The following is a 25,083-nucleotide window of genomic DNA, read 5'->3' on the forward strand; positions in this document are numbered from 1 at the left end:
GGCTATATTCAGTAGACCAAAAGGAGGCAAAGAAAACAAGTTTGTTTTTAGCATTTGCATCCATTCTAGTTCTTTCACAGGTAGCTGCATGTTGGAGTAACTGAGACTCAAAAAACAGTAAGTATATTTTACAGAAAGTCGTGTTGAGATTAGTGGTGAGGTGCTTTCAACGTGTACTTTTTTGAGCACAAGATCAGTGATGCAGCAGGTGAACATTTAGTTGTCAAGTGTCCCAGGTCCTGCAGGACAGTCCTGGTGTCACAGTTTAGCCTGTCATTTCCTGCTTGTAAAATTCCTACCTCCCTGCTGCTGGCTTCTGTGTTCACCTATAGGCATCACCTACTCTACTGTGTATGTAAATTCCTTTCCCTTCAGTCACTTCCTGATCTGCCTCCTTGGCCGCTTCTCTATATATAGACATGCTTGGTGCAGCTTGCGTTGCCTGAGCAACTCTGTGCTCTGTATTCTGTGTTTGACTTCCCGTGTACTGACCCCGGCTTCGTCTACTGTTTTTGCCTGCCTACCATGTGCCCTGACCTCAGCTTGTTTCCCAAATCCTCTTCTGTCTCCTGTCATCTGTACTTTGCACCTGTAAGTGATCTCTGCATCTTTAGTTGGGCGTAACTGGGGGCTGCAACCTGGTTCCAGTCTGCTGCAAATCCATCCCTACCCACCGCCCTGGTGAAGAAGCAGGCTCAGGCTTAGACTATGCATCCCAGGAAACCAGTTGGCCTTCTACAAGGTTTTACTATCATAGGAGCCAGACACCTTGTTTTTGGACACTGTCTACCAGTGACCATGTCCCATGGGTTGTCCTGCAGGATCCTTGACAATTGGCAACAAGGTTCTCTGCATTCCAGCACTCGGCACTAAAGTAACCTCAGTACTTTCAGACTGAGTGATCTCCGTCTGATGGTAAATGTATAGCCCCAACCCTACATCATTGGAGGAGAGAGGCAGCAATGATGCCTCTTTTCCCCAATGATGCATGATTGGAGGGGCTTTTTATTGTGGCAAGTGACACCAGTGCTGGGGATTATTATTCTGGCCGCTGACACCAATGCTAGGGGTTATTATTTTGCACCCACTGACACCAATGCTGCGGGTAATTGTTTTGGTCACTGATACCAATGCTGGGGGTAATTATTGTGCACAATGACAACAATGCTGGTTGATATATTATTGCACCCACTGACACCAGTGCTGGGGGTTATTATTGCTGCCACTGACATTATGCTGGGGGATATTATTGCTGCCACTGACAGCAATGATTGGGGCTATTCTTGTGGCCACTGACACCAATTCTGGGAATTATTATTGTGGCCACTTGCACCAATGTTGGGGTTCAGTATTGTAGCTACTGACACCAGTTCTGGGGTTGTTCCCCTTCTTTTGTTAGTGTTTATATAAACTGTGCACATGTGCATGCTCCAGCATCATCGTTTTATTGTGAGGACTTCGACAAAATGTGCCAATGCATGGCTGCTTGTAGTCCAACTGAGGAGCACAAAGAAAAGGATAATACAGTAATCCCCCGCTACATCGCGGTTCAGTTTTTGCGGTCCCGGTAATTCGCGGTTTTTTTTGTAATGTTATTTTACTATATAAATCATTAAAAATGAAATATTTTTGTGTTTTCCATAGCTCTTGCTATGTCTCTTAGTATCTTTTATGTGTTTTAATGAGTTTCTATTGTTTTAAAAGTGTGTTTAAAGACCTTAAAATGCTTCTACACGTACAGTGACAGTAAAAAAACATGCCTACAATGCATTTTAATAGGGTTTTTCTATTTCGCGGAATTTCACTTTTCGCGGCTGGGTCCGGAACGTAACCCCCGCAATGGAGGGGGGTTTACTGTACTGCAGCTGAGCTGAATAGGCATTAGCGCCCTGGGAAAGAAACCTTATGTGTAATGGTATACAGTATTGGTATAATTTAGATGAAAGCAGAATATAAAAGCAAAATGCAACCAAAACTTATTTTGTTTTTGGCTAATGCATATCAGAGGTAGAACCTCTAGCGAGTTTTTGTGGCTGCCCGTGTCCCTGTTGGGGAGATAGACCTTCACTTCCTGTCAAGACAAAACGTAAGTGGGGAAATCTCTCCAAGGGGAACACACACAAAAACACAATTTAAGTAGTGGAAGAAAGGTTACTGCCTGTCCAGTGACAACTGCACTCCCTATTTCTTGTGTGAGTATGATGGGGACAAGAAGTGAGAAAATCTCTGACAAAATAAAAACTTGATAAATTCAAACTCTTTCTGCTCTATCCAAATCTAAAACAATTGGGTTGGTGTTTGGCTTTAAAGCTAAATTTATATTGTGTATAAATAGCCTCATTTTGAAGGTTACCACCAAAAAGCACGCTGAGTAGCACAGCACATGTACAAGAACAGAATCAATGATCCATCAAATCAAAACTCTGTTACGCATTCCACAATGTGTAATGCATGTTCAAGAATCTTTGTAGTAGAGCTATGCAGCATGAAATGCGTAAGACTGTTACAACCTCCTATACAGTATGTCCCTTGTTTATTGAATACAGGATTGATGGAGCATTTTTTTCAAAGACAAAGATTTTCAAATCATCATATAATTTTGTTATGGGCTTGTGCCTTGGAAAACCCAGATTGGCACCCTCTGTGCTTTCTGTGGGTTTACATTTCCTAACCTAGAGCAATAGATCATGTGTTGTACAGCACTGGCCAAAAGTTTTGAGAATGACCCAAATAATAATTTTCTCAAAGTCTGTTGCCTCCGTTTTTATGATGGCAATTTGCATATACTCCAGAATGTTATGAAGAGTGATCAAATGAATTGCAAAGTCCTTCTTTGCTAGGAAAACAAACTTAATCCAAAAAAAACCCAAAAACATTTCCATTGCATTTGATCCCTTCCACAAAAGGACCAGCTGATATGTCAGTGATTCTTTCGTTAACACAGATGTCAGTGTTGAAGAGGACAAGACTGAAAATCACTCTATAATGCTGATTGAGTTAGATTAACAGACTGGTAGCTTTAAAAGGAGGGTGGTGCTTGAAATCATTGTTCTTCCTCTGTAAACCATGGTTGTAAAAATGAATACAGTGGGAAACAAAAGTTTGGGCACCCCAGGTAAAAATCTGTATTATTGTGCATAAAGAAGCAAAGGAAAGATGGAAAAATCTCCAAAAGGCATCAAATTACAGATTAGACATTCTTATAATATGTCAACAAAAGTTAGATTTAATTTCCATCATTGACACTTTCAAAATTACAGAAAACTAAAAAATGGAGTCTGCAAAAGTTTGGGCACCCTGCAGAATTTATAGCATGCACTGCCCCCTTTGCAAGGCTGAGACCTGCCAGTGTCATGGATTGTTCTCAATCATCATCTGGGAAGACCAGGTGATGTGAATCTCAAAGGTTTTAAATGCCCAGACTCATCTGACCTTGCCCCAACAATCAGCACCATGGGATCTTCTAAACAGTTGTCTAGAAAACTGAAACTGAAAATAGTTGACGCTCACAAAGGTGGAGAAGGCTATAAGAAGATAGCAAAGCGTTTTCAGATGTCAATATCCTCTGTTCGGAATGTAATTAAGAAATGGCAGTCATCAGGAACAGTGGAAGTTAAAGCAAGATCTGGAAGACCAAGAAAAATATCAGACAGAACAGCTTTCAGGATTGTGAGAATAACAATTCAAAACCCACGTTTGACTGCATGCTCCCTCCAGAAAGATCTGGTAGACACTGGAGTTGTGGTACACTATTCCACTATAAAGAGATACTTGGACAAATAGGGTCTTCATGGAAGAGTCATCAGAAGAAAACCTCTTCTACGTCCTCACCACAAAAATCAGCATTTGAACTTTGCAAATGAACATATAGACAAGCCTGATGCATTTTGGAAACAAGTTCTGTGGACCGGTGAGGTTAAAATTGAATTTTTTGGCCAGAATGAGCAAAGATACGTTTGGAGAAGAAGGGGCACAGAATTTAATGAAAAGAACCTCTGTCCAACTGTTAAGCATGGGGGTGGATCAATCATGCTTTGGGGTTATATTGCAGCCAGTGGCACAGGGAACATCTCACGAGTAGAAGGAAAATGGATTCAATAAAATTTCAGCAAATTTTGGATGGTAACATGATGCTATCTGTGAAAAAGCTGAAGTTAAAGAGAGGATGGCTTCTACAAATGGATAATGATCCTAAACGCACCTCGAAATCCACGGGGGATTACATCAAGAGGCGTAAACTGAAGGTTTTGCCATGGCCTTCACAATCTCCTGACCTCAACATAATTGAAAATCTATGGATAGACCTTAAAAGAGCAGTGCGTGACAGACAGCCCAGAAATCTCAAAGAACTGGAAGACTTTTGTAAGGAAGAATGGGCAAAGATACCTTAAACAAGATATGAAAGACTCTTTGCTGGCTACAAAAGTGTTTACAAGCTGTGTTACTTGCCAAAGGGCGCAGTACAAGATATTAAATCTGCAGGGTGCCCAAACTTTTGCAGACGCCATTTTTTTTGTTTTCTGTTATTTTGAAAGTGTAAATGATGGAAATAAAATCTAAGTTTTGTTGGCATATTATAAGAATGTCTAATCTGTAATTTGATGCCTTTTGGAGATTTTTCCATCTTTCCTTGGCTTCTTTATGCCCATTAATACAAATTTTTACCTGGGGTGCCCAAACTTTCGATCCCCACTGTATGTCATTCTCAAAACTTTTGACCAGGGCTGTATTTTCTGCAGAATATGGCCTCTTGCACACAGGTGAAAAAACACTGCTTTTGTAAGGCATGTAGTAGCATTTTATTTATTTCATTTTTATGGATCTGGACACAGGTGCATTGTTGTCTATGGGACAATGGTCACAACTGCGTAAAGATCTGTAATGCAGTGATGCAAAAAATAGAACGTTTTACGCTTGATTACAGTAATTTCTGTGCATGCACGTGTGTGTGTATATATATATATATATACATATACATATATATATATACATATACATTATATATATATATATATATATATATATACATATATATATATATATATATATATATATATATATACATATATATATATATATATATGCAAGTATATATGAATGTAAATTGCAACATTGGCAGCTAGAAGAGGATGAAGAAGAATTTACATTTACGTCCTTTTACTGCTGTATAGTTATGTTGTAGAACATAACTTTTTTACTCAGGATTTTTCTGCCAGCGTAATCCTGTCTATAAACATCAATAAATGTTAACATCTGTGTGCAAAAGGCCTAGTACATATCTTGGTAAATCCTGTTCAGTGTTTTTTAAAATTTCTGCCTACACTGAAAATTTCAACCCCCATGTTATTCTCTCCTGCTTTTTTCCCGAAAGAGTGGCATTTACAATGTGGAGGATCCTGGAAACGGTCCAGTTTTCTTCTTTTTTTTTTTACTTGATTATAACTGACGTTTGACCTTTTGGTTGCTTTCTATGAAATCCGTGCTCTTCTTGATTATGTAACGGAGATTGCTCATCCGTTACGTCTCAACACAACAAGTGCTAAATATAAAAGCTTGCTCTTAATTCTGGGGTGCAGAATGCTGACATTAAATTAAGACTCCTACCAGGCTGGAATTTGAACACGTATTTTACATTTGTTCATGTTTCATAAAGTAAGTGGACGTGTCTCTATACTGTGTATTATTATCACATTTTCTTTGAAGTGTATCTTTGAATGTACATTCCTGCTTTTCTTGTACAATTAAGATTAGCTCTGCTGTTCGTGAAAATAACACGTTTTTACATGTTCCGACCTTTTATATGCATTATAAAGGCCTAAAGCTAGCCCTTTTACCCCCTTCCCCCTCATCCGATAATACCACCATTATTGTACTGTACATATTTAAATAAACACATTTAACCACTTCAAGACCAGACCTATTTCTGACACTTGTTGTTTACAAGTTAAAATCAGTATTTTTTGCTAGAATGTAACTTAGAACCTCCAAATATTATGTATATATTTTTTAGCAGAGACCCTAGAGAATAAAATGGCAGTCATTGCAATATTTTGTCATGCTGTGCACACTTTGCGTGGCGATCTTTCATACGCAATTTTTTTGGAAAAAATACCCTTGATGTGATGAATTACAAAAAAATAAACAGTAAAGTTAGCTCTTTTTTTTTTTGTATAATGTGAAAGATGATGTTAAATTGCGCACACTCGTGCAATGGTGACAAATGGCGACAGTACCTCAAAATCTCCATAGGTGACGAATTCAACATTTTTAACGGTTACCTGTTTAGAGGTACAGAGGTGGTCTTGTGCTAGAATTAGGCCCCTTTCACACAGGCGGACCGTTCAGATCCGCCTGTCCGTTTTTTTGGCAGATCTGAACGGTCCCCCCATGCATTCCTATGGAGCATCGGATGGCAGCGGAGACATGTCCGCTGAAATCCGACCTGATCCGATCCGTCAAATCCTATTTTCCACCCGTCCAGCGGATCGGATCGGATGGGATCGGATGAGAACGGACCGACGGTCCGTTCCCATCCGATTTCCCCCATAGAGATGCATGGGGAACTGACAGCTGTGTCTCCGCACACAGCGTGGAGACACAGCTGTCTTCCTGCTGCTCAGCGGGGGATCGGCGGCTCGATCCCCCGCTGAGAAAAACGGAATCCGTCCGATGGATGGATAGTGTGAAAGGGGTCTTGTTGCTCTTGCTCTAACGATCACTGCAATACCTTACATGTGTTGTTTGAACACAGTTTACATTTGCGGGAACGACGTACGTATGCGTTTACTTTGATGCTCAAGCATGGAGGAACAGGGCGCTTTAAAAAACATTTTTTTTCCTTTCTTTTAATTTTTTTCTATGTTTTTACTGTCCCTTTAAAAAAAATCTTTCTGATCACTTTTATTGCTGTCATTAGGAATGTAAACATCCCTTGTGACAGTAATAGGCAGTGACAAGTACTCTTTATGGAGGGATCTGGTGTCTAAAAGACCCCAAACCCCTCCTCTGCACTTCAAAGTATTCAAAACGCCAAGATTGACATTTTCGATTACTTCGGATTTGTTTAAACTGGCTCCGTTGGCTATCAAGTAAACCAGAAGTGATGTTGTGACGTTGCTTTAAGGTAACTACATTGGAGACCCATTCAAAGCCCATTCTGGCTTTGTTCGGGTCTCCAGCCAGGCGGTGGATATGCCAGCTGGTGGCTCGGGTTTCCCGGTGGGATGGGAGACCCGGGCAGAGTGGCGGAAGGTAGTGGGAGGGGCACCCCCTCCCGCTGCTTGTTATTACGGGCGAGTGGCTAATTGGCCGCATCGGTTGTTCTCACTAGAAAGCTGACTGTCCACTCTAAAAAAACGGTACCAGGGTGATGCCTGCAGCTGAAAACATCACCCCTGTACCACCACTTCAGCAAATGACATACAGGTACATGATTTTGCGTGAAGTGGTTAAAGGTAGTTGCTTACCTCCTTTTTTCCTGCGTCGCCACGCGCTAATGTGCCGCTCTTCTTTAGTCTCATATCCTGTGCTGCCATTTTTAAACGACAACATCATCGCTGGGTGGCTTTTACTTCTTTGTGTGCTCGCCCACCGATGACATCACATCTGATCTCCAGCATACCCTGTATGAAATCCGGGGAGGGGGATGGGTTTGTTATGATTCAAGAAAAGGTTTGAAAGCTCACATAGGATATTGCAAGGAGGCAGAAAATCCCTGTAGGAAATTATTTAAAGTGGTAGTAAATTCTCCTGACCTACTCTGCGTCATATAAAGCAAAGAGAAATGACTTGCATGTAGGTGTTTTTCATGCTGTCCCAACCCGTGCCATTTGGGAGATTTCGCCTGATCTTTGTTGGCATGTAGTCAGTCACTAGCGCATACACATTTTGTCTCCAATTGACAGCACACTCTGTGTGCCGCCAGTGTCTTCATACAGGTGCCGTGCCTCTATCATCAGCACTCCATGGCAGTGCATAGCAATCCCGCCAGAGTTCAGGCCCATTACTGTTAATGTTCACTGTGCATGTGTGGGATTATGTCTTGTACACACAAGAAAAGGCAGAAGTATACTGCTACAGGGAATAGGTGGACACCGCAATTATGGCGCCGACTTCAGCCACAATAGGGGAACAAGTAATAAAGCAGAAACAGTAAGAAACATTCTATGGGGATAACTAGTATTGAGGCATGTGAGAAAATGTTATGCATAGTGACCTTGTGGTTTCTGATGATTTGTGCGTCGGGGTTTACTACAGCTTTAATGAAAACATAGATTACATTAAAGTGGTTGTAATCCTCATACATAAAGTATGGAGAAAGAATTTCCCTCTAGAGTAAGGGTAGGCAACCTTTCAGAAGTTGAGATCTAACTGGCGGCGTCCTTATAAAAAAAAAAAAGCAAAACTCAAGTCCCCAATAAAAAGATGGCATGAAGAACACAGTGTGTTACAGTAGTGACCTCTGCCCCCTTCACATCACCCCCCACCCCCACAGTAGTATCCTCTGCCCCCTCACAGTAGTCTCCTCTGCCCCCCCTTCACATCTCCCCCCCCCCCCAAGTAAAGTACTCTGCCACCCCGCAGTGTCCTCTTCATCCCCCCCCCAATTCAGTGTCCCCTTCCCCCTCAATTCAATGTCCCCTGCCCCCCCAGTTCAGTGTCCCCTGCCCCCCGAAACAGTGTCCTCTGCTACTTCCCCACAGTAGTGTCCTCTGCCCCCTTCACATCACCCCCCCCCCCAAGTAAAGTTCTCTTCTCCCCCCAAAGGATTGTCCTCTGCCCCCCTAATTCAGTGTCCTCTGCCCCTCAAAACAGTGTCTTCTGCTAACCCTCACAGTAGTGTCCTCTGCCCTCTTCACATCACCCCCCCAAGTAAAGTACTCTTCCACCCCACAGTGTCCTCCGCTCCCCCCCCCCACCCAAAAAAAAAAGTGTCCTGTGCTCCCCTTTCCAATTCAGTGTCCTCTGCTCCCTGAAACCGTGTCCTCTGCTACCCCCCCCCACAGTAGTGACCTCTGCCCACCCAAAGCAGTGTCCTCTGCCCCCCTTACTGTAGTGTCCCCTGCAGAAAGGTCTCCATTATCTGTGCATTTCTATGCATGGCAGCTGAGCACCAGTCCCCAAAAAAATGTATGAAATGTTTCTTTGTGACATTTTAATAAAGTTAAAAAAGAAAAACAAAAGGTTAACAGTGCCTTGCACACTAAAAACGCAAGGCACCCCCCACTGCCCATACAGAACGGACACCAGCCCACATAAGTATGAGATGCGCACTAACAGGAATGGGACAAGTAAGCTGCAAGGAAGTGTCATAGAGCAGAGCAATCTGAGATTCAGGGTTAGCATGGAGGACTTCTGAAAGTATTGGTGAACAGCTCCGAAACCTGTCTACGACATTCACATTTTTTTAAAAGCATATTGCAATTCATTCATACAAGAGCTCCTCTTAGGTGAGTGAAATAATAGATTCTTTCAGTAAGATCCTTGTGCTGGTATGTTTCAGTGCAGAGGTTTGTCTTTGGTGCGGAGAATCCCTGCACAGAAGAGGGGAAACATCACATTATGTACACAATATTTACAGCATGGTTATGCAAGGGTATAATGTTTTTCTATTTTTTTTCCACTCTACTAAACAATGAATATATTCATATATTTATTTATGTGCAGTATCTATTTGCATATTTTAAAGATTGCTCTTCGGTACTGACTCTATGTAGGGCTCATTCACTTGGCTAATCTGGGCCATACATTGGCATGAATTAGCAATTTTTTGATGCAGGTATCTGCCATCAGCCATGACCAGTAGCCAGTACAAATCAATGACAGGCTATCAGGCGACATGTAATCTCACATCCAAGCAGTTACATGCAACTAGGGACAGGTAAGTGGTCCTGGAGGCGGGCCATTTGCGTCCAGGGCTGCTTATCTCTCCCTAATAGCATGTACCCACTTGGAGTTAGAGGGGGATGGGAGGGGGTTATCTTTATCCTAGGGATGAGGTTTAATGTTGTGAGGATTGAAAAATGGGAATTTTCATTACTGACTTATAAAAAGTGCAGCCTGTCATCCAGGTCCAGGCTTCATTATTTACAAGTCGGCAACTTGAAATAGACATGTGACCAGTGAAGTTTAAAAAGTATGGGGTTAATCAACCCATTGTTATACTGGTTCCCCCATAATAAAATTGCCTTATTATTAAATGTATTTATATGAATACATGCTCTTTTTCATTTTTTTTTTCAACCACCTGTGAAATGTTGGGGAATTTGTAGCTCATTTGTAGCACCAAACAGCGAGTTTACTTCAGGCCAGAAGTACATTTTAGGGCTTTTCCTGCCCACTTTAATTTAATAGTAAAGTAAAAGTTCATACAGGGATACTTTCCCATACAGGGGGTTCTCACCATCAATACGACAAAAGGAAAAACAACATTCAGCTCTCTTCGCAGCTTTACCGCTCAACTTAGTAGTTTTGGTCTTCCTGACCATCAAACACATCCAGTGCTTGTGTACACATGCTATAGCTCAGCTCTGTGTCTTTTCTACAGCGTCCCAGCTGATCTGTCTGTCCCAGACTGTCTCTCTCTCGCACGCAGGCTCGTGCCTCAATCTGCAATCACATGACTGGTGTGGTGGTGATCAGGGATACTGACTGGTGACAGTATTTCATGGCTTTCATTCATGACCCATTGTGTACTATTGTGATGCTGTGATTGGCCCACAGCTATCACATAGTACAGGGTGTTGCGATTGGCCCAGGTACCATGTGATCACAGATAACACATAGTAGTAAACAATGAAGTCATGAATGGATCCTATTAACGACACAGTGGTTGCAGACGGTGCCACTGGGTACCCCAGGGGGCGAGCCAGTGCACATGAGCACTGCAACGTCCTGGTACATCACGGTGCCTGGAGAAGCTGCCAGCCGGTATCTAGATCAGCCTTGGTCACCTCCCTGACTAAGGCCCTTCTTCCCTAAACACTGAGTTTGGCCAGGTGGCCTGCTCTAGGAAGAATCCTGGTGGTTCCAAACTTCTTCTTCCAAACTTCTTCCATTTAACCCTCCTCTTATGTTAGGGTCAGAACCGACCCGTTTTCAGGTTTTGAATGTCTATAAGTATCACATAAATTTGTTTATTGCATCAAGATTTTTTTACTTTGTCAGGAACCTCTATTTAAACAATGTAATAGAAAAATAAACCTTTTCACTAAATTATAAAATACTGTGGTGAAAATTAAGACGTTCATGGTGTTAGGGTCAATTCTGACCCAGTTATAATATAGGATTTTAGGACACTAATAAGTGCCAAAACTGAAATCATAAACACTCTCTCTGCTTAGTAACACTGACAGCCAATCCCCTCTCAACACTGTGAGCTGTAGTTAGGGAGGGGCCTATCTCTTTTCCTGCTTGTCTGCTTCTCTAACTAAAGTGAAGAGACATAGGACAAATACATTTCAGAGTTGCTGACTTTATTTTACCATTTTTTAAATTTGAAAATGAGAGGTATGCTATCAAAAGAAAGGTCTAAGGGGTCACACCAAAAATATTAAACCAACCTTTTCAAGGATAAAGAAGCCTAACAAGGTAACCAAGAGGTAAGAAACACATTTGATGATAAATAATTATTCAGAGGGTATTTTATGGCTGATTTAAAAACGCAGGTCAAAACCGACCCTAAACATCATGGATAGTAACGGAATTCTAACATAAGAGGAGGGTTAAGAATGATGGAGGCCACTGTGCTCATTGAGACTTTCAATTCTGCAGAATTTTTTTTTGTACCCTTCCCCAGATCTGGGCCTCAATACAATTCTGTCCCAGAGGTCTACAGACAATTCCTTGGACTTCATGGCTTGCTTTGTGCTCTGACATGCACTTTAACTGTGAGACCGGCTTATATAGACAGGTGTGTGCTTTTCCAAATCATGTCCAATCAACTGAATTTACCACAGGTGGACTCCAATTAAGTTGTAGATACATCTCAAGGATGATCAGTGGAAACAGGATGCACCTGAGCTCAATTTTGAGTGTCATGGCTAAAGCCCCGTACACACGTACCGATGGTCGGCTTACAAATGTTCCTCTTTTCTCCCCGGGATGTCGGTGTCTGCTGAAAAGTGCAAAGACAGCACAAGGACAGCACAAGAATTTTGTCCGCCGACTGCAGAAGTGATGTCATGTAATGGTTAACTTTCCCTGTGTTTTCTATTTTCTGAGCATGCCCAGTCTTGCAAATCTGCGGTCTGTCGGCCGAATTGTGTACTGACAGGCGAACAATCGTCCGTTCTGGTGTCGGCATACAAATATTTTCATGTTTGCAAGAAAGACTTTTGTCCGCGGATTGTGCGCAGACATCTGTCGGAGGCACCATACTAACACGCGTACAATCGGCAGATCCTTCGTCCACCGACGTTTGTATGCCGACGATCGGTACGTGTGTACGGCCTTCAGACTGTGAATACTTATGTACATGTGATTTTTTTTTTTCCTTTTTAATAAATTTGCAAAGATTTCAAACAAACAAACTTTTACGTTGTCATTATGGGGTATTGTTTGTAGAATTTTGAGGAAAATAATGAATTTATTCCATTTTAGAATAAGTCTGTAACATAACAAAATGTGGAAAAAGTGAAGTGCTGTGAATACTTTCCAGATGCACTGTATAGGTACAAGTCGGAGATTGAAGTTTACAACCACTTTAACAGCTGCAAATTCTACACAGACTCAGGGTTCCCATTTACTATCGTTTTCTTTTCTTTTTCTTTTTTTCTTGATTTAAAAAAAAAAATAAAAATGAATGTGTACGCATGTTCCCTTCTGAATGTGAATTGCTCTGTTCTCTAGGAACACCTGCAAAGTTTGTCAATTGGCAGCATCATTGTAACTCTGGTTTAGCAATGGGGAACAGTGTGCTGGCTGCAATCCAAGAGTTAAATCAGTTTGGAGCTGAAATAGCTGCCTGGGCTTGCACTGCTTCCTTTCCAGCACAGCAGTGCTATGTGTGCAGATGGTATATATGGTATGGCAGGTTAAATGTATTAAAATCAAAAAACAAATTGCAAGATTCAGCCAAAAGTGCTGTGTAAATTTAAAGGGTTGTGCTGTAAATATGTGCAAATACTGTATAATATTATATATGGCAAATGCACTTCAATAATTGGTTATCAGTATTTGCCTCACAGCAGCCCCTGAGAAGAGAAAAAAAAAAGAAATAAAATAAAAACAAAGTGATTGTAAGGCTCCATGTACACGGGACGTTGTTAAAAGTCCCTTTGAATGCTGGAATTTTTAAGACGTTTGAAACGTCCGTTCGGTCGTGTTTGTACCCGCGTTTAGCGGGCATCTAGCGGCGTTTGCGGGCGTTTGCGTTTAGAAGCGTTCCTAGAGGTCAAAAAAATTATTCCCCTTTAAAATGAAAAAACGCGAACGCTAAACGCGGGTCATCGCGTTCGGACGCGTTTGGACGCGTTCAGACGCGTTCGGACGCGTTTGTGCGTTTGAAACGCCAGGAAACACACGTTCGAACGCAAATAATTGCGTTCTAAAAACAGTCCCTGAACGCAACTGCCTGCAAATGACTGTAAACGACCTGGTGTACATGGACAGATAAGATAAAATGTAGATGGGTTCAGGGGCTTCTGAAAAAAATGCCCAACTGCTCCTAAACGGCCATTTCCAGCGTCCCGTGTACATGGAGCCTAAGGCTCCATTCACACTGGTGCGACTTGTCAGGCGACTTGGTCAGCCTGACAAGTCACGCACCGTCGCTCCCACTGTGTAGTACAGGAGCCGTTCTAATAGAGCGACACAAGTCGCTCCGACTTAGAAAAAGGGTCCTGTACTACTTCGCGGCGACCTGGAGGCGACTTGCATTGACTTCCATTATGTGAAGCCCGGGCTGCACGCGACTTCACAGGTCGCCCCCTAAGTTGGAGCGACCTAATGTGAACGGGGACTGAAGGATATATATATATTTTTAAATAAAATAATAAACATGTTATACTTACCTGCTCTGTGCAGTGCTGCTGCTGAAATCATGGGACCCTGTGCAGCCCACCTGACAGCCCCCCCCAAAAAAAAAAAAAAAAATATATATATATATATATATATATATATATTTTTTCCCCACTAAAATACATACTATTAGTGGACATAAACATAGGTTACACAATTCCTGCAATTCCTTTGAAGCCACTGCTAGTGCCATTTTTCCACACCACTAGCCCCGCCCACCACTCCTCCCCCTGTTGCGCCCTTATTCTTACGAAATGTTGAATTTTTCAAATTCCCAGGTCTGGTAATGAAGGGGTATATACCGCTGGGTGTTGAAGTGATTAAAAATAGTACTTTTTTTTTTTTTAAGAAAAGGGACAATTCCAACCAATTCCAACTGTCTTCCAGACTCTCCCTGTATCCTCCTGACCTCCATCCGCTTTAGCCACCTAGATAGTAGAGCAGAGCAATGATCTCCGATGATGAGCAGAGTAATGAGAGGAGGGTTGGAGTTAGCTGCTGTAGTCTGCTGAATGCTGAGACTAGGGAAGGAGAAAACAAGGGGGTGCTGTGGCTGCACAGAGAAGAACAGGATCTGTAGGAGGAGTTTTGTCCTCCTCTCTGCTGCTGACTGCTGAGACAAGGTGGGGGCGGAGACTAGGGGATGTGCCGCAGCCGCAGGAGAGGCCACATGAAATGGCCTGCCAGCTGTATTGCCGCCTTGTGTTTGACACACGTGTGTCAGGAGAACAACCTAACCCCATCCCATCACACCTTCTGAGATTTTGTATTGGTAAATGGTTATCAATGAACTGATAACGTAGAGCTTGTACCTTTGCTTTAGTTTGAGGATTTGTCTCACTGTATAGTGAAGCCCAGCATAAATGGTTAAAGTGGAAGTAAACCCATCGATTTAATAGTTGAAAAAAAGTCACATTCCAGGCATGTTGGAAATGCTAACTGTCACATTGGTTGTGCTCTCAACAAACCTATCAAACCATCCAATGGCTGGTGTCATAACCGATCACATGTGCAGCACCATGGCAGTTGAAGATTAAAAAGAGGCCAAGATGGCGGCTTCCTTGGCTGAAAACGATAGGAGGGTTTACTTCCACTTTAAGCTTTGGATTATCAGAGTGGGAGGCTTTAAACAAGGCACCCTACTTGTCACAGAATTGGTTTGCCTGTGTTTTGTAATTAATGACTAGTTGAAAGCAGTTGAAGAGAAGTTCCAGCCTGTAAAATTAAAAATTTTAAAATAAGTCAGCAGCTACAAATACTGTAGCTGCTGACTTTTAATATAAGGACACTTACCTGTCCATGAATCCCGTAATGTCGGTATCCCAAGCCAATCCATCCATCGGCTCAGTGTGCAGGCATCAGCATCTTCACTAAGGGAAACGGGAAGTTAAAGCGGAGTTCCGCCCCCCTTTTAAAAAAATTAAAAGTCAGCAGCTACAAATACAGTATATATTATATATACATATATATATAATATAAAGAACTTACCTGTCCAGGGAGCCCTCGATGTCGGTACCCGAAGCCGATTTACGTATCGGCTCTCGGGTGCCGCCGCCATCCATAGTAAGGGAACCTTCCGGCTTCACTGCTGGTTCCCTACTGCGCATATGCAAAGCGCGCTGCGCTTTGTAATTAGCCCAGCGGCAGAGGAAAAAGGAGGGGGCAGAACTTCCAAGGGACAGCGCCACGGCGCTGTCTTCCAGGAAGTGGGGAAGGTTACTTGTAAAAATAGGTACCCATTCCCCCCTCCCCTCTGAAAGGTGCCAAATGGGTCACCGGAGGGGGGAGGGAGCAGATCAGCGGAGTTCCACTTTTGAGTGGATCTCCGCTTTAAGTCTTGCGGCTTCACAGCCTGGTACCTGCTGCACATGCGCGAGTCGCACTTCGCTTTCTGAATGATCCCTCTGTCTTCTGGGACCTATGTGTCTCCCAGAAGGCAGCAGGGGTGAAGGAGGAGGGGCCAGAAATGACGTAGATTGCTGCACAGCAATTGCAGTGATCTTACCTGGAATTGGGAGCGGGTGCCTGGTTTGGACCCCCTGAAAGGTGCCAAATGTGGCAGCTGAGGGGCGGAGGAAGCAAACAAGCAGAGCTTCCCCTTTTGGGTGGAGCTCTGCTTTTATATAACATTAAATTGCCTTAAGCTTGGCTGGCATTAAAGTGACACTAAACTCTGGTTATAAGAAGACAGAGACCCCATCTACCCTGATATCTGACCACAATGGTGTCCCCCTCATTAGCGTGCGCACCATGGCCATGCGGTGCCGGCTCGTAACTAGCCTGCCCAGTGCCCTGCAGGACACTGTAGCAGGCTAGACAAGAGAGAGCCCGATAGGCTACCCTGCACAGTGTCTACTGCTCTGTCCCACTGTCACTCTGCAGCAGTAGGTCAGAGCACTGTGGCAGGGTGGGGGGAAGTTATTTAATTATAATTATTGGGGGGGGTTGACACCATGTTTTACCACACCAGGTGACACCAAACCTACTGACGCCACTGGTTTAGAGAAGTTTGAAAACCCCTGGGACCCATGGGATAGGACAGTGATGGCAAACCTTGGCACCCCAGATGTTTTGGAACTGCATTTCCCATGATTCTCAGCTACATCCTAGAGTGCATGAGCATCATGGGAAATGTAGTTCCAATACATCTGGGGTGCCAAGGTTTGCCATCACTCGGATATGGTATTGTTTCTGAAAGGCTAGGGCCTGTGCCCCTGATAACATATTGTGGCATACATGCTCCCATACCAGCGGCTCTAGCAGCAGGCTCTCAAAGTCTTGTGAGCTTCAGTGGACATTTGGATTTAGAGATTGCACATTCTTTGTTTGGAACCAAATGCCATAACGAAAATAACTCTTTTATCTATGTAGAAGATGATTCAAATGGGCTCTCTTGTGGTTCCAATGCCAATTAGTAAGAATTTCATCCAATGCACATGCATTTTCTGTACTTTTTGAATATTGTGGTGTCAGGGAGTACTGCACGTAACTGCAACTAATCTATGCTGCTCATTCAAAGCAAAGGAAGTGAGGGGTAAAAAGAAAGGTTTGGGAGCTCATGGAGGATGTTACAAGGTGACAGAAGATGCAGTAAGATACAGTTTTGTGAAAAATAGATTGCAGGACCATTACATTACAGGGCTGGTATACAAAGTAGAATTGCAGTTATGATTGCAATCTGTGATCTCTTGGGCCTACTTACTCAGCACTAACTGTAGTAATAGTTTAGTACTTATCTATGCAAAAACTATTGCTGGTAGTCTGCCAAGCACGTCCAAATAAAACTGTTTTTCTTGCTAACATTAACACTGCTAATCCATTGAATTAAAAACCTGTGGCTAGAAATGTTTTTGGGCCATTACTAGATATACCGTATTTGGATTTTTATCTAACTGTAAGATCTGCTTTAGTTATTTATATCTTGTAGCTGCTAATACTTAGATACCAGGAATTGCTTAAACTTCTGGAATTGGCAGGAAGTCAGAACCACTGCTGGCTCACCAAGTATGAAAGTAGCGTACGCTTTTCTAATATTTTCTGAAGTAATCACTTACAGTCCGACAGTGAGGATTCTGTTTTGTCATGACCATCTGTTGGAAAACCAAGTGCAGTTTTTAAAACAAGTTTCTGTGGTTTAAATAGCAGTTGTGTTGTGTGTACTGTTCATGTGCTTGGGACCCATTTAAAAAAAAGATTATAATAGAAAAACTATTGGGGTTAATTTGCCAAAGGAGAAGAGCATGTTCACATTGCAAAGGAAATTTTCTCTTAGCTTAGGGAATTAAGTGAATCTGGGCTGACCTTAAAGTGATTGTAAAGCTTATTTTTTTCTATTTTATTAAAATAACAAACTTGTTATACTTTCCTGCTCTGTACATGGGTTTTGCACAGAGCAGCCATGATGCTCCTCTTCTGGGGGTTCCCGCTGGTGCTCCTGGCTTCACCCCCCCCTCTGCTGAGTGCCCCCCAAAGTAAGCCACTTGCTATGGGGGCACCCATGCGAGCCCATGAAGTGGAGACACGGCCTCCTATGCTGATCATCAGCCAAGCTGCCAGCCGCAGCAGGCACAGCCAAACCATGCTGGCCGGATCTAGTACCCCACTACATCAACCCGACCCTGAACCACGGTCACAGTGAGTGAGACAACCCCATCTCCCTCATACACCATCCCATACCCCACCCCATCTCCCCTGGGGACAGGGACTCCCATCTCCTCTGGGAACCTGGACCCCATCTCCCCTGAGGATAGGGATCCCAACATCTCCCCGGGGGACAGGGACCCCCATCTACCTGGGGGACAGGGACCCCTTATACCCTGATATTGACAACGATGGTGTCACCCTCATTGACGTGCGCACTGTGACCATGCGCTGCTGGCCCGTAACTAGCCTGCCCAGCACCCTGCAGGACAGTGTGGCAGGCTACACAGGAGAGAGCCCAAGGCTAGCCTGCCCAGTGTCTACTGCTCTGTTCCGCTGTCACTCTGCAGCGACAGATCAGAGCACTGTGGCAGGCTAGAAGGGGAGATTATTTAATCAAGTAGGGGGGGGGGGGTGACGCCATCATTTACCACACCAGGTGACACCAACCTTACTGGTGCCACTGGTTTAGAAAGATTGAAGACCCCTGGGACCCATTGGATTGGGTATGGTTTCTGAAAGGCTAGGGCTTGTGCCCCTAATAGCACTCAATAACACTGAGTAAAACATGTTGTGGCATACATGCTTCCATACCAGCGGCTCTAGCAGCAGGCTCTAGAAGTCTTGTGAGCTTCAGTGGACATTTGGAGTTAGATATTGCATTTCACATGCCTTGTTTGGAACCAAATGCCATAATAATCTATGTAAGAGATGATTCAAATGGGCTCTCTTGTGGTTCCCATGTCCGTTATTAGGAATTTCATCCAACACACATGCATTCTCTGTACTTTTTTGTATGTTTTGGTGTCAGTGAGCCCTTACAGTGGTCTACAAAACTATTTTTTTTTTTTTGTGGGAGTTGAGTTGTACTTTAAAGTGTATCTAAACCTAAAAACAAAAATGTAATATATTGCAGTTTACCTTTATTTTCACCTGGTGATCCTATGAGTAACACATTTTTTTGTCCCTTAATGTCTATACTTCTTACTTCACTCTATATGAGGGCAGCCATGGTTGTCTCAGGTTGGAATCCAACCATGTCTGCTTTCTTGAGTTCCATTACATGATGGATCGATGTACAAGTCATTTACACCACAAGGATAAGGTTCTTTGTGCTTTCCTTTCAGCTTACAGAATGTGACAAGGACATTGCATTTGTGGCAAGATCAACAGGTATTTTCTGTACTTGCTAAAAAATGTTTTTAGTCTGAAACAAATGCGCACAACACATTTATGAGCTGGTATGGTGCAATATATTACATTTTTGCTTTTGGGTTTAGAAATACTTCAACTAGCATTTTTCTTCTTTCTTAAATATGAAAAGCTACATGTGCCCAGTAAATTGTTACACATTGAGAATCTGAAAGCATTATTCTGAAAATATGTTTCTGAATTTTTCTTAACACTGCCACTATTCATATTAATATTTATTCCTATTCCCTAGATGAGATCATTATCAGATTATGTGAAAACAAGTGAGCTGTGAAGATTCAACTCCCTCCATACAATCTGCCATGTTCCGTGGCTCCCCCCAGAAGCTGTGTTTGTCTTCATGAAGATTCCTAATCTTGGTAATGTGATGAATAAATTTGAGGTCCTTGGAGTTGTCGGTGAAGGTATGTTGTAAGCATGACTACTCCTAACTAAATAATTCCAAACAACATCTGTTCTAATCTGTTCTACTTTATGCAACCACTGTATTGCTGTAATATATATATATATATATATATATATATATATATATATATATATATATAATATAGTGTATATTGTGTGTGTGTGTGTGTATGTATATATATATATATATATATATTATATGTGTGTGTGTGTGTATGTATATATATATATATATATATATATGTATATCTCCAAAAGTAGTATAGAGGCACTCATGGGTCTTGCAGAGAAGGTAGATGAAAACAGCAGCATTTTTTTATTGTCAACGTTTCAATTAATTTCAGTCCATCTTTTTCAAGACATTATCACATGGAAGTAAACAGACCAATAAACTCAAAGTTCCACCCACCAACACCCCCTAGTGATGACTTCACACAGTGCAAGGGTAAAAAGGCACATACAGTGTAGAGGTCGAAAAAAGATCACAAAAAGAACAAATCATAATAGTCCATCAAAAAAAAAAGAAATTAGGAAACCCTTGCTTAAATAAAGCTATCCAGAAATAGCTCCTGCAAAAAACTGGTAAAATGCAGAAAAAGTAGGAACATCAAAGCATATTATAAACAATCACAAGATGACCGCTATTTCACATTGCAAACACTAGGCAGGCATAGATCACCCATAATAAGTAACATGAAATAATAATAAAACAATAGGTGATGTGCTTGAGCAACATAGCAACAAGTGGCAAAAAACCAAATAATCACAAAAATAAATAAAAATAAAAAGACTATACACCCCACATGTGCTAAAAATAAACAAGTGTAACAGTGTGAATACCATGCCACATAAGACAATAGATTCACAGAAAACACAGACAGTGCAAAAAGATAGGAATACATACAAATGAATGTACAGTAAACCCCCTTCCATTGCGGGGGTTACGTTCCGGACCCAGCCGCAAAAAGTGAAAATCCGCGAAATAGAAAAACCCTATTGTAAAAGCATTTTAAGGTCTTTAAACACACTTTTAAAACAATAGAAACTAATTTAAACACATAAAAGACACTGAGAGACATAGCAAGAGCTATGGAAAACACAAAAATATTTCATTTTTAATGATTTTTATAGTAAAATAACATTACAAAAAAAAACGCAATATACCGGGACCGCAAAAACTGAAATGGAGCGGGGTTTACTGTAATGTAAATCAATTCTCCACAACCAGATAGAGTAAAGCTAAGGACTAAGATATGTGAATAGTTGTAGAGGAGGAATAATGGTGAGAACCCCAGGACTAACAGCACTAGGGAAAGAACATGCCATCCAAAACAAAAGGAGTGGGTATAGAAAGAAGGCTTCCATTAAAGAAAAAGGGTCTGGACACCCAGAACACCACTATATAGCACATAAATGGCAACACATAGCAATTAGCAAATATATGTCATTGTTTCAATGTCATCAACAGTTTGCCAAAGAGATCAGGGTCAGAACACATAAGTAAAAAGAAGACTATCATCTTGATATCCATCTAGTATATAGCATATACCCCATTAACTATGCTGCCCATCATTTCTCTGTGATTCAGGGTGCCAAAAGCACAAACAGGTAGTCAGCCAAAAGTTCCAAAGGATCATAAAAGCAACTGAGGCTTAGTTGTTCACTGAGCCCCTTAGAGGTCCATGTTTGTAACTCATGGATCCATCAACTTTTCTTTTGTAACAGTAGGCGAAGGCAGCCATAACCACTTCAACTCTTCTGGGAAGGCTGCCCCACTGCCACAATCATGCCACATACACTATATTACCAAAAGTATTAGGATGCCTGCCTTTACACACACATGAACTTCAATGGCATCCCAGTCTTAGTCTGTAGGGTTCAGTATTGAGTTGGCCCACCCTTTGCAGCTTTAACAGCTTCAACTCTTCAGGGAAGGCTTTCCACAAGGTTTTGGAGAGTGTATATGGGAATGTTAAACCATTCTTCCAGAAGCACATTTGTGAGGTCAGGCACGGATGTTGGACGAGAAGACCTGGCTCACAGTCTGCGCTCTAAGTCATCCCAAAGGTGTTCTATTAGATTGAGGTCAGGACTCTGTGCAGGCCAGTCAAGTTCCTTCACCCCAAACTCGCTCATCCATGTCTTTATGGATGTTTCTTTGTGCACTGGTGCGCAGTCATGTTGGAAAAGGTCCCCAAACTGTTCCCACAAAGTTGGGAGCATGAAATTATCCAAAATGTCTTGGTATGCTGACGCCTTAAAAGTTCCCCCCTAACCCAACCCCTGAAAAACAACCCCACACCATAATCCCCCCTCTACCAAATTATTTAGACCAGTGCACAAAGCAAGGTCCATCAAGACATGGATGAGCGAGTTTGAGGTGGAGGAACCTTTCTGGCCTGCACAGAGTCCTGACCTCAACCAGATAGAAGACCTTTGGGATGGATTTGAGCGCAGACTGCGAGCAAGGCCTTCTCGTCCAATATTGGTGCCTGACCTCACAAATTCCCATAGACACTCTCCTAAACCTTGTGGACAGCCTTCCCAGAAGATGTTATAGCTGCAACTCAATATTGAACCCTACGGACTAAGACTGGGATGCCATTAAAGTTCATGGACGTGTAAAGGCAGGGGTCCCAAAACGTTTGACAATATATTGCATGTGTAGGCACCACTTACTGCTTTCAGCTTATTTATAGTGCAGGTTTGGCCTTTATCGGTAATGGCAGGTTGACAGGATGTAATTCACATTTATTGACTATTACTACCTGCAAACGCTCCTGTTAAGTGTAGTTACATTTCATATCTGACCAGTGATCTTATCTTTAATTGGGGCAGGAAAATGTAAAATGTTGACCACAGTGATCAGACTCCGTATCATTTTGGTAGGGGGCGGATTATAAGGTTACAGTATATATAAAGCAGGCTGTTTAAGCATGCTATTCCCCATTCCTGTTTTAAATACCTTGGGCTCACTTAGAAACTATTTCTAATTTAGTATATCTTCATCATACTTAACATGTTTCAGCAAAAAAAGGCAAATATGCATTGACTTGTCACAAACTTTGGACTTCGAAAATGAATGGAGTGAGATACTCTTTTTTTTTTTTTTTTATTTAGGGGTTTATATTTGTACAGTTCACTTTGTTTTAGTGTTGTAATCGAATCTTGTCTTCTTTGCAATTTTCTGTAGGCGCTTATGGAGTGGTACTTAAATGTCGACACAAGGTAAGAAAGATTGATTACGTGCAATTTTTCTGCATTATTGCAAGTACACTGCTTGGTAACTATGGAAGCATTGAGCATGCATCTACCAGGATTGTAATGGGTATTGTTAATACAAGTGAAAATATGCAGGTATACCCCTTTTTCCTGCCTCTTCCTAAACTCTGCACCCTTTTTTTTCTCTTCTCCTTTTCCTTGTCCCTATCCATTTTCTTGACTACCCCCGTACATTGGTATTATGTTACTGCTATCCTTCCCCAAACCCCTCCACATCCCCTATAACTAAACATTCAATTTTATCCTCTACCCGTTATTTCCAAAGGTAATGTGTATAACCCCTAAGAGGACATACCGCCTCTGAAAAGCTGTATATAGAGTTATTGCTTTGCTAAGTTACTCACTGTTTACCTTCTGCATTATATTGAGTATTATATGTTATACAAGGAATATTGTTAACCTGTTTTAACTTGACATGAACATTTAGCACTCATAAGAGAGTTGTCCAGCTACACAAAAAAATATAAAATTTAAACCAGTCTTGTAGTTGGGCAAAAATGTACTGCTTGTTATGTTCCCACTATGCCTAATGGGTAGTACATTTTCTAATACAGCAATCTTCCACATGAGCCAGTCTTAGCTCTTTTGTTAAATTTAGGAAAATATATGTATGTTTTTTAGTTTCCAATCTTTTTTACTGAAGTTTTTGACAGTACAAAAAGAAAAGGTACTAAAGTACAAAACGGTATCAATTGTACATCTATTCAAACAAGTGCCTAATTACAGAGAGGATTACAACAGTATTAACATTCCCAAAGTTTTACCTAACATATCGCAGTTGAGAATCATCAAGGCAAAGGGTGTTCCCTATTGGGGGCCCGATGATGCCATGGTATGACTATGCAACAATTTGACTAAGTTCTCCTAAATTTTGTTCTTCCCCTCCATGCGGGGCGGGAAACCCAAGGCGGCTGTCTTGCAAACGCGAAACTCCCCTAAACAAGCTGGAGGATCAGGTAAAGAAGAAATAAAAGAAAAGGAAGAAAGATAGTGGCAGTGAGCACCCTCATCTGTCCCAGTAGGCTTTAGGGTATGTATAGGTGGTAGCGCCCGTCAGGCATTTAATTCAGGGATCCAATGGTTTTCTGAACACAGTCATCTTATCCTGCAAAATTGTGGAGAGAAGCGTTCATTATATGTCATCCAAGACATTTTAGCCTTTTATAGGTCAAATTGTATCGTAGGGAATTTCTATATCTAGCTATAGTGATTCTTGCTGCCAAAAAAAGAAATGCTATCAAGCATTGTGTAGGCCTCAGGCTTCCACCACTGGATGGCCAAGTAGCGCCTGTTGCGGAAACTTGATCAGGTTGATACTCATAAACTCCAAAATCTCCTTACTTTCGGATACTTCCATTAAGTGTGAAAAGCTGTAACCTTCTGATCACATCCTCTGAAAGAGTGTGGGGAAGCACCTGTGATGCACAAGGCCACCTATATGTATGTGTTTTAAAGGCACATTTATTTTATAGTTTAAAATGTGTTATAGCACCTATTGATGTTACTCCCACCTTCAGTTTCACTTCCAATGTATCATATTCAGTCAAGTGAAAATGAAGTACACTTAATGGAAATTGTTGACTTTTTCAATATATCTGAACACGCAAACAGTAGATCTATGTTCAAACAGTGCTTAGAGATAAAGGTGATATACTTGAAAGGAAACACAAAAAATGCCTTTTCAGTCATTTATAGCAAAAATATCAATAGAGGGAATAGTGTATTGTGGAAAAAGGAAGTACACAATTGGCATCGAAAGCTGGTATTGTCATAGGTAGCAGAATTGACTTCTTGTAGGCATTTTGTATAACTGCCTATCAGTCTCCTACATCTCCTAGTGGAATTGTTGACTACTGCTCTATGAAAAATTCAGTTGCAAACCTTTTGCTTTGCGTAGCATGGACAAAGCAAAGATTTGCTCTATCAAAGTTGACTATTTACATCATGGTGAATCCACTAAGATTGTGTGTCACCATTAGTTGATGGGAACCAGTAATTACGATGAGCATATCTTGCCCATATCTT

General features: G+C 41.8%; 1 protein-coding gene across 4 annotated transcripts in view; it reads left to right on the plus strand.

Moving 5' to 3' along the window:
- CDKL5 (cyclin dependent kinase like 5) overlaps positions 1–25,083 on the plus strand; it is a 543,213-nt gene that overhangs the window by 209,952 nt on the left and 308,178 nt on the right. For all 4 annotated transcript variants that reach the window (XM_082245786.1, XM_082245789.1, XM_082245787.1 and 1 more), the window contains exons 3-4: positions 19,604–19,775; positions 22,970–23,004. In XM_082245786.1, the coding sequence (XP_082101912.1) occupies positions 19,712–19,775; positions 22,970–23,004 (99 nt within the window). In that variant the 5' untranslated portion in view covers positions 19,604–19,711. The remainder of the gene's footprint in view (positions 1–19,603; positions 19,776–22,969; positions 23,005–25,083) is intronic.

The sequence above is a fragment of the Pelophylax lessonae genome (assembly GCF_965119305.1).
Source record: "Pelophylax lessonae genome assembly, chromosome: 2".
In the NCBI taxonomy this organism is placed as follows: domain Eukaryota; kingdom Metazoa; phylum Chordata; class Amphibia; order Anura; family Ranidae; genus Pelophylax; species Pelophylax lessonae.